This window comes from Mizuhopecten yessoensis, unplaced genomic scaffold, assembly GCF_002113885.1.
Source record: "Mizuhopecten yessoensis strain PY_sf001 unplaced genomic scaffold, ASM211388v2 scaffold10901, whole genome shotgun sequence".
In the NCBI taxonomy this organism is placed as follows: Eukaryota; Metazoa; Mollusca; class Bivalvia; order Pectinida; family Pectinidae; genus Mizuhopecten; species Mizuhopecten yessoensis.
In genome coordinates, this window is record NW_018408778.1 from 544,270 (window position 1) to 555,952 (window position 11,683).

The 11,683-nt window shown below is 47.9% G+C and overlaps 1 protein-coding gene across 1 annotated transcript; it reads left to right on the top strand.

The window, feature by feature from the left end:
- Nucleotides 1-912: 912 nt before the first annotated feature.
- Nucleotides 913-9,902, top strand: LOC110463410 (extensin-like). Its single transcript, XM_021517988.1, has 2 exons — nucleotides 913-939; nucleotides 8,724-9,902. Exons 1-2 carry the CDS (start codon nucleotides 913-915, stop codon nucleotides 9,900-9,902), a joined length of 1,206 nt encoding a protein of 401 aa, XP_021373663.1.
- Nucleotides 9,903-11,683: the final 1,781 nt, after the last annotated feature.

Here is an 11,683-nt window from a genome sequence, read left to right on the forward strand (position 1 = left end):
TTTATATTTGTGAATGTAGGTCATGTAAGGATATCCTTCACATCAATGAAGGTCATGTGTGTATGACCTTTCAATCAATGTTGGTCATGTGTGTGTGACCTTTCAATCAGTAAAGTGCACGGATGACCTTAACATCAGACCAAAAGGTCATGTGTGGCATCAGACAATTTAGGTCATGTGTGTGACCTTTACATCAATAAAGGTCATGGATGACCTTAACATCAGACCAAAAGGACATGTGTGGCATCAGACGATGTAATGTGTGTGTGACCTTTACATAAAATAAGTGATTGTGATACCTTTACATCAGCCTAAGTAGGTCATGTGAGTGACTTTTACAGCAGCCCATGTAGGTCATGTGTGTGACTTTAACATCTGCCTAATTATGTCATCTGTGTACCCTTTACATCAGCCTAAGTAGGTCATGTGTGTGACTTACAGCAGCCTATGTAGGTCATGTGTGTAACTTGTACAGCAGCCTATGTAGTTCATGTGTATGATTTTTACATCAGCCTAATTAGGTCATGTGTGTGACTTTAACATCTGCCTAATTAGGTCATATGTGTGCCCTTTACATTAGCCTAAGTAGGTCATATGTGTGACTTACTCAAGTGTGTGACTTTAATAGCAGCCTGTGTAAGTCATATGTGTGACTTACATCAGCCTATGTAGGTCATGTGTGTGACTTTAACAGCAGCCTATGTAGGTTATGTGTGTACCCTTTATATCAGCCTATGTAGGTCATGTGTGTGACTTTACAGCAGACTAAGTAGGTCACGTGTGTGACTTTTACGGCAGCCTATGTAGGTCATGTGTGTGACTTTAACATCAGCCTATGTAGGTCATGTGTGTGACTTTTACGGCAGCCTATGTAGGTCATGTGTTTGACTTTTACAGCAGTCTATGTTGATCATGGGTGTGACTTTAACATCAGCCTATGTAGGTCATGTGTGTGACGTTTACAGCAGTCTATGTTGGTCATGGGTGTGACTTTAACATCAGCCTATGTAGGTCATGTGTGTGACTTTAACGGCAGCCTATGTTGGTCATATGTGTGACCTTACAGCAGACTAAGTAGGTCACGTGTGTGACTTTAACGGCAGCCTATGTAGGTCATGTGTCTGACTTTTACGGCAGCCTATTTAGGTCATGTGTCTGACTTTTTACAGCAGTCTATGTTGGTCATGTGTGTGACTTTAACATCAGCCTATGAAGGTCATGTGTCTGACTTTTACAGCAGACTAAGTAGGTCACGTGTGTGACTTTTACGGCAGTCTATGTANGGTTTTAACATGAACAGAAATATTGTTCAAAGTGACAAAAAACAATANCATGTGTGTGACTTTAACATTTGCGTAAGTAGGTCATGTGTATGACTTTTACAGCAGCCAATGCAGGTCATAGGTCAATGTGCCAAAGGAAATTCATCTTTAAGAAAATATAGACCTTGGGGAAGGGCTGGCTCAAAATTTCAAAGTATCAAACCGTCAACTCAGGGTTATAATTCCAATCAAGTTAGTAACATGTAATATGCAAAGTATCATTTGCTATTATAAACCATAATAATGTTTGCCCCCTCCTTCCCAAGGGGGTAAACGTGAGACCCTAGGGTCATAAACCTGAAGACCCCTCCATCTATGAAGAGTGTTTGATTCTACCATATCTGGGTCTTTGAGAAGAAGATTTTTGAAATTTCAGTTAATTCAACCATTTTTGGCCCCTCACATCAGCCCCGAGGGGTCAGTCATGGCTGATATGTGTATACCATCAAACTGCTATCCAATACTGATAATGCTAACCTAAATTGAATTACTTCCAATGGAAATTAAACAAATTTTGGTCCAAAATATGATTTCCCTATATAAACTATAGTAAAGTTTATCCCCTCCCAAGGGGGAAACGTAAGACCCCAGGGTCAAGAAATTCACAATTTGGTAGAGCACCTAAAGACCCTTCCATCTATGAAGAGTAATTGATTCGACCATATCTGGGTCTTGAGAAGAAGTTTTTTGAGATTTTAGTCAATTTGACCCTTTTTGTCCCCGCCCCTCAGGCCCCTGAGGGCTGGGGGACAAACCGGCCACTATTTTTGTTGACCTTTGGCCATGGAAGGTTTCTGCAAGATTTCATTGAAATTGGTTCAGGGGTTTTGGAGAAGAAGTCGAAAATGTAAATTATTTACGGACGCACGACGGACGACGCCGGACAAAAGGCGATCTCAATAGGTCACTTGAGACTTTGTCTCAGGTGACCTAAGTACCAATCAGTTACAATAAACTTGAGGTTTGTGCCATTTTTCAGGTGGAATGACGTCGTATTATCATCAGTAGCTTCATGTTATACTATTTTACTGTTGGTATTACCTTATAATTTATTATATAACTTCAATATATATCAAAAGGGACTGTCAAATCTTTCTTTGGGGGGATATATATTTTTACACAAATGCTTGTGAATTATACGAAAACAATAGTTCTTGCACTAGATAAATTCTGAGAATTTTTTACAAATTAGTTATCGAAATTTAGGAAGGGAGTTAACTCTGTTATCTCTAATATTTATACCGCTGTGCTTGTATGGAATGGTGAAACCTTCTCATAAACAAATCAATCTGGATTCGCCCCTGTATATAAAGTGCATTTAAGGTTATATTAGCTGAGTCTATGAAGAATGCTAGTATACTTTTGCATCATTAAACAGTCATTACCATCACTATAGACTAATCGTCGTCAGGGGAGGGTACTCATCCTACTCTCTTAAATAACCTACTCAAAATGTCAGGGGAGAGTACTCGTCCTATCCTATTCAATAATTCGCTCGTTGATACTATAAAGTTTTCATCTATGTGGTAGGATGTGCGTGTGTCCTGGATGTGTGTGACCACATGTACGTGTAACTACGTCACACGTCAGCTTCAGCGCCACAACATAGTAGAATACTATAACGGTATCCTCTAAATTCTGTTTTACGAAGCTTCGTCGGGTTGATGTCTGTTTATAGATAACACTTACACTCTTTGGTTTGAAATTATAGCCATCAGACAAACATTTGGAAAGTTAAAATCCCAATTTGGGAAATTTCCGGTTTTAACAATCGACTTGACGTAGAGTCCTATATAAAAACCTCTATGATATATCGCCTGAAGCACAATTACTGTTTTTCCGTTGTAGAAACTGATTGGAATAGGCAATATCACCAATCCAGGTGTTATGATTGGAGGATTGGTACCAATAGGTCATGACACTGATTAGACCTTTTGAATTGGTGGATTCAGCTATTGGAATAAGTGACGTCACCAAAAATAATTATTTAAACTTTATTTATTTTACAGCAATTGCGAAACAAGTTCTATCAACTTAAATGAATCACTCTTGTTTGCCCGGATGGTAGAGCAAATGGATTCTTCATGTAGGAGGAAACCGGAGTACCCAGAGAAAACCCCGTGATCCGGCAGGTAACCCATACCTTTCCATGTCCGACCGGGGATTCGGACTCCGGCCGTCTTGGTGAATGGCGAGTGTGTTATCAACTGTACCACCAAAATAGCCATGTAATTACTCTATAATACAATCTGATTAAAATACAGCTCCTCTCTACTATCGTACGATAGTAAAGAGGAGCTGTATTTTAATCAGATTGTATATGATATCACGTTTGTTATAGGATTTGTCATGTGAGGCCTACCCTTGGTGGTGCTGTTCCGTTTGTTATAGGTGAGGCCTACCCTTGGCGGTGCTGTTCCGTTCGTTATAGGATTTGTCACGTGAGGCCTACCCTTGGTGGTGTGCATGCTGTTCCGTTTGTTATAGGTGAGGCCTACCCTTGGCGGTGCTGTTCCGTTTGTTATAGGATTTGTCACGTGAGGCCTACCATTGGTGGTGCTGTTTCGTTTGTTATAGGTGAGGCCTACACTTGGCGGTGCTGTTCCGTTCGTTATAGGATTTGTCACGTGAGTCCTACCCTTGGTGGTGCTGTTTCGTTTGTTATAGGTGAGGCCTACCCGTGGCGGTGCTGTTCCGTTTGTTATAGGATTTGTCTCGTGAGGCCTACCCTTGGCGGTGCTGTTCCGTTTGTTATAGGATTTGTCACATGAGGCCTACCCTTGGCGGTGCTGTTCCGTTTGTTATAGGATTTGTCTCGGCAGGCCCACACTTGGTGGTGCTGTTCCGTTTGTTATAGGAATCGTCACGTGAGGCCCAACCTTGGTGCAGCTGTTCCGTTTGCTATACGTGAGGCCTACCCTTGTTGGTGGTGTTCCGTTTGTTATAGGATTTGTCACATGAGGCCTACCCTTGGTGGTGCTGTTCCGTTTGTTATACGTGAGGCCTACCCTTGATGGTGCTGTTCCGTTTGTAATACGTGAGGCCTACCCTTGGTGGTGCTGTTCCGTTTGTTATATTTGAGGCCTACCCTTGTTGGTGGTGTTCCGTTTGTTATAGGTGAGGCCTACCCTTGGCGGAGCTGTTCCGTTTGTTAAAGGATTTGTCTCGTGAGGCCTACACTTGGTGGTGCTGTTCCGTTTGTTATAGGAATCGTCACGTGAGGCCCACCCTTTGTGCAGCTGTTCCGTTTGCTATACGTGAGGCCTACCCTTGTTGGTGGTGTTCCGTTTGTAATAGGATTTGTCACGTAAAGCCTACCTTGGTGGTGCTGTTCCGTTTGTTCTACGTGAGGCCTACCCTTGGCGGTGCTGTTCCGTTTGTTATATCTGAGGCCTACCCTTTGCGGTGCTGTTCCGTTTGTTGTACGTGAGGCCCATCCTTGGTGGTGCTGTTCCGTTTGTTATACGTGAGGCCTACCCTTGGCGGTGCTGTTCCTTTTTTATAGGATTTGTCACGTGAGGCCTACCCTTGGTGGTGCTGTTCCGTTTGTTATAGGATTTATCACGTGAGGCCCACCCTTGGTGGTGCTGTTGTAGGATTTGACGATACCAATCATTTCTATATGTGATTTTTGCAGCAAGAAAGTTAGGTGTGGTCAAATTTCCGAAACGGCGGGCTCCACTCCCTCTATTATTATTTTACCCTCAGTTGATCTAAACCTCTAACACCTCACATAACACCCCTTACCATGATAGGTCCAAACAGACACATTGTAGATAATTCTAGAGTTCCTGTGAAATAACCTATTTTCAGACATGAGATTTTATTTTGAGATCTGTATTGACTCACTAAGATATATCGGAAATGGATGCTTCAAATGGAACAATGATATACGCAAACACGGGGTAGTGTCCTCAGGGTTTGTGGTCACCTGTTGTCCGTACTGTCCAGTACCCGGTCTGAGATTGTTTCCTGTTTGTCCAGTCCGTACTTCACCGGTCACTGTACTGGTCAGTCACATGGCACGCTCACACTCCATGCAGCCAACGTTTTGAAAATCAGGATGAAATTCTATAGCCGACGTCCTGTAGGAAATGATCTGCAGGACACGTGCCGTAAATGACCTGCAGGACACGTGCCGTAAATGACCGATCCTTATTTATTTTCCTAAAGTTGGGACAAGAACCTGATACGTCGCGGTATATTTAAGAAACGGCCAACGACTGTGTGTGGATAGGTAATAACTGAAAATAACTAAGGAAGGTTGAATGGCCAGCGTTAATTGTTTTTTCCTCCCAACATTTCCATATTAATATATCGTAATAAACTGACAGAAACTTGTGTATTTTTGTTTTATCAAGGAACTCGTATCAACTTATACTAAAATGTTCACAAGTCAAGACGTCACGTCGACATAATTATCCGACCACCATCACTTTTTGTGTCGTGTACTGGCCGCAGTCAACAAAAACGTGGTATGTATGTTATGCACGTGCAAGATTCTGCAGTGTTTTGAGAGACAATATGGCATTACATCTGCTGTAGAAATCCGTCAGCTTACATCGGCTGGCCGACGTTTTGTCTGTAAACAACACGAAAGGGTGGCGACTGTCCGGTAGCCAGGAGGTATCTGACATAGCTAACATTCCTTAGATCTACTTAACATTTACTTAGCCAATCACGCAAGTCATTTCAAAAGTCCTTTGTCTAAAACAAAGATATACGAAGTTGAGAAAATTGATTTCCAAATTGCATATTTAAGGGGTAAATATGGGAGATTAATATCTATGTAAATTCCGCACGATTATGTTGTCAGTTTCGTGAAATGTGCGGAAAGTATCGTTTTCACATGGACGTGAATAGAATATATATCAGGGACGTTTAGGAAACAATAGTTATTTACGGACAATAAGGATGGAATGATAAGAAAGAAAGATTAATATCACTCAAAATTCCATGCCCGATCTAAACAAAGTTGGAAGTAGTCTTGGGACATTCCAGGGATTCCAGCGGCCCCGAACTTCACCAGTCACATACATACAGTGTCTTCACTAATTCATTGGAAGTTTTACGTTCCGGTATTTAATCTCCCCGAGTCATGAACAATATTCAATTATTCAGATGGTTGCCCACATTCAATTACACAGATATGTCTTCATAGTTTTTTAACTGAAAAATCAATGTTTAGACGGTACAAATCAACTTACTATTCTCGACACGACGCTACCACCTTCCCGACACCACGTTACCACATCCCCGGCACCACCTTACCACATCTCCGACACCACGTTACCACCTTCCCGACACCACGTTACCACATCCCCGGCACCACCTCACCACATCTCCGACACGACGCTACCACCTTCCCGAAACCACGTTACCACATCCCCGGCACCACCTAACCACATCTCCGACACGACGCTACCACCTTCCCGACACCACGTTACCACATCCCCGGCACCACATAACCACATCCCCGACACCACGTTACCACATCCCCGACGCCACGTTACCCCCTTCCCGACCCCATGTTACCACCTTCCCGACACTACGTTACCACATCCCCGACACCACGTTACCCCCTTCCCGACACCACGTTATCACCTTCCCGACACCACGTTACCACCTTCCCGACACCACGTTACCACATCCCCGACACCACGTTGACACATCCCCGGCACCACCTAACCCCCTTCCCGACACCACGTTACCACATCCTCGACACCACGCTACCACATCCCCGGCACCACCTTGCCACCTTCCCGACACCACGTTACCACGTCCCCGGCACCACCGAACCCCCTCTTTGACACCACGTTACCACATCCTCGACACCACGTTACCACATCCCCGGCATCACCTTGCCACCTTCCCGACACCACGTTACCACATCCCCGACACCACGCTGACACATCCCCGACACCACGTTACCACATCCCCGACACCACGTTGACACATCCCCGGCACCACCTAACCCCCTTCCCGACACCACGTTACCACATCCTCGACACCACGCTACCACATCCCCGGCACCACCTTGCCACCTTCCCGACACCACGTTACCACATCCCCGACACCATCTACCACCTTCCCGACATAACCTTACCACATCCCCGACAACACCTTTCCATTTCCCCGCCACCTTACAACATCCTCGACACCACCTAACCCCCCTTCCGACACCACCTTATCACATCCCCGACACCACCCTGCCACATCCCCGACACACCTTACCTCACTCCGGACCCCACGTATAACGACATCCCCGACACCACGTTTCCACATCTCCGACACCACGTTTCTACATCCCCGACACCACCTTCCACATCCCCGACACCACCTTACCACATCCCCGACACACCTTACCTCCTTCCCAAAACCACCTTACCACATCCCCGACACCACGTTTCCACATCTCCGACACCACGTTTCTACATCCCCGACACCACGTTTCCACATCCCCGACACCACGTTTCTACATCCCCGACAGCACCTTACCACATCCCCGACACACCTTACCCCTTCCAAACACCACGTATAACCACATCCCCGACACCACGTTTCTACATGCCCGACACCACCTTACCACATCTCCGACACCACCTTACCACATCCCCGAAACATCTACTTATAACCACATCCCCGACACCACCTAACCCCTTCTCGACACCACATTACCACCTCCCCTACACCAGCTTCCCTTCAGCAATCACTTTCTCGACAGCATAGTACCTTCCTAGCTCTATCTGTTCCCCACGATCTTCCCTAACCACCTTCCCCACATAACCTACCCCAAAACACCTACCGCACACCACCTTTCCCACAACACTATCCTCACACAACCTTCCATACACAACTGTCCCGACGGGACCTTCCCGCATCACCATCCCACATTACCTTCCCACATCACCTTACCCACAACACCTTACCCACAACACTTTCCCCACACAACCTTCCACACACAACTGTCCCGACGGGACCTTCTCCACATCACCTTCCCATATCACCTTCCCACATCACCTTCCTACACAACCTTCCCCAAAACACCTACCCCACAAAACCTTCCCCACGCAACCTTCCCCATACAACTTTACACACACCACCTACCCCACAACACCTTCCTCACAACACCTTCCCCACACCACCTTCCACATACCACCTTCCCCACACAACGTTCCCCACACCACCTTTCCCACAACACATACCCCACATAACCTTCCCAATACCACCTTCCCCACACAACCTTCCCCATACCACTTTCCCCACACAACCTTCCCCACAACACCTATCCCACACAACCTTCCCCACACAATCTTCCCCACACAACCTTCCCTACAACACCTTCCCCACAACACCTTCCCCACAACACATTCCCTACAACACCTTCCCCACCTTCCCCAGAACATCTTCCCCAAAACACCTTCCCCACCTTCCCCACCACACCTTCCCCACAACACCTACCCCACAACACCTTCCCCACAACACCTTCCCCACAACACCTTCCCCACCTTCCCTACAACACCTTCCACACCTTCCCCACACAACCTTCCCTACAACACCTTCCCCACAACTCCTTCCCCACAACACCTTCCCAACAACACCTTCTCCACAACACCTTCCCCACAACCCCTTCCCCACCTTCCCCACAACACCTTCCCTACAACACCTGCCCAACCTTCCCCAGAACACCTTCCCCATAACACCTTCCCCACCTTCCCTACAACACCTTCCACACCTTCCCCACACAACCTTCCCTACAACACCTTCCCCACACCACCTTCCCCACAACACCTTCCCAACAACACCTTCTCCACAACACCTTCCCCACAACCCCTTCCCCACCTTCCCCACCTTCCCCACAACACCTTCCCAACAACACCTTCTCCACAACACCTTCCCCACAACACCTTCCCCCCCTTCCCCACCTTCCCCACCTTCCCCACAACACCTTCCCAACAACACCTTCCCCACAACACCTTCCCCATCTTCCCCACCTTCCCCACAACACCTTCCCAACAACACCTTCTCCACAACACCTTCCCCACAACCCCTTCCCCACCTTCCCCACGACACCTTCCCCACCTTCCCCACCACACCTTCCCCACAACACCTACCCCACAACACCTTCCCCACAACACCTTCCCCACAACCCCTACCCCACAACACCTTCCCCACAACACCTTCCCCACAACACATTCCCTACAACACCTTCCCCACCTTCCCCAGAACACCTTCCCCATAACACCTTCCCCACCTTCCCTACAACACCTTCCACACCTTCCCCACACAACCTTCCCTACAACACCTTCCCCACAACTCCTTCCCCACAACACCTTCCCAACAACACCTTCCCCACAACACCTTCCCCCCCTTCCCCACCTTCCCCACCTTCCCCACAACACCTTCCCAACACAACCTTCCCTACAACACCTTCCCCACAACACCTTCCCCACAACACCTTCCCTACAACACCTTCCCCACCTTCCCCAGAACATCTTCCCCAAAACACCTTCCCCACCTTCCCCACAACACCTTCCCTACAACCCCTTCCCCACCTTCCCCAGAACACCTTCCCCATAACACCTTCCCCACCTTCCCTACAACACCTTCCACACCTTCCCCACACAACCTTCCCTACAACACCTTCCCCACAACACCTTCCCCACAACACATTCCCTACAACACCTTCCCCACCTTCCCCAGAACACCTTCCCCAAAACACCTTCCCTACCTTCCCCACAACACCTTCCCCACCTTCCCCACGACACCTTCCCCCCCTTCCCCCCCCACCTTCCCCACAACACCTTCCCTACAACCCCTTCCCCACCTTCCCCAGAACACCTTCCCCAAAACACCTTCCCCACCTTCCCCACCACACCTTCCCCACAACACCTACCCCACAACACCTTTCCCACCTTCCCGACAACACCTTCCCCACCTTCCCCACAACACCTTCCCTACAACACCTTCCCCACCTTCCCCAGAACACCTTCCCCAAAACACCTTCCCTACCTTCCCCACAACACCTTCCCCACCTTCCCCACGACACCTTCCCCACCTTCCCCACAACACCTTCCCCACCTTCCCCACGACACCTTCCCCACCTTCCCCACAACACCTTCCCCACAACACCTTCCCCACCTTCCCTACAACACCTTCCACACCTTCCCCACACAACCTTCCCTACAACACCTTCCCCACAACACCTTCCCCACAACACATACCCCACAATACATACCCCACACAACCTTCCCTACACAACCTTCCCCACGCAACTTTCCCCACACAACCTTCCCCACAACACATACCCCACAACACATACCCCACAACACCTTCCACACAACAATACCCCACACAACCCTCCCCACAACACATACCCCACACAACCTTTCCCGAGCAACCTTTCCCACACCACCTTCCCCACAATACATACCCCACACAACCCTCCCCACAACACCTACACCACACAACCTTCCCCTTAACACATACCCACACAACACATACCCCACAACACCTTCCCCACAACACATACCCCACACAACACATACCCTACACAACCTTCCCCCAACACCTTTCCCTACAACACATACTCCACACAACCTTCCCCACAACACATACCCCACACAACCTTCCCCACAACACATACCCCACAACACATACCCCACAACACATATCCCACAAAACCTTCCCCACACAACCTTCCCCACACAACCTTCCCAACACAACCTTCCCCACATCACCTTCCTCACCACACCTACCCCACACCACCTTCCCCACAACACATACCTCACATAACCTTCCCCACAACATCTTCCCCACAACAACCTACCCCACACAGCCTTAGCTACAACACCTTCCCTACAACACATACTCCATACAACCTTCCCTACAACACCTTCCCTACAACACATACTCCACACAACCTTCCCCACAACACATACCCCACACAACCTTCCTCACAACACCTTCCCCACAACACATACCCCACACAATCTTCCCCATTCAACCTTGCCCAAGCAACCTTTCTCACCACACCTACCCCACACCACCTTCCCCACAACACATACCCCACAAAGCACATACCCCACACAACCTTACCCACAACACCTTCCCCTCAACATCTTCCTCACAACACCTTACCTACAACACCTTCCCTACAACACCTTCCCCACAACACCTTCCCCACAACACCTTCCCAACAACATCATCCTCACAACACCTTCCCCACAACACCTTCCCAACAACATCTTCCTCACAACACCTTCCCTACAACACCTTCCCCACAACACCTTTCCTACAACATCTTCCCTACAACACCTTCCCCATACCACCTTCCTCACAACACCTTCCCACAACACCTT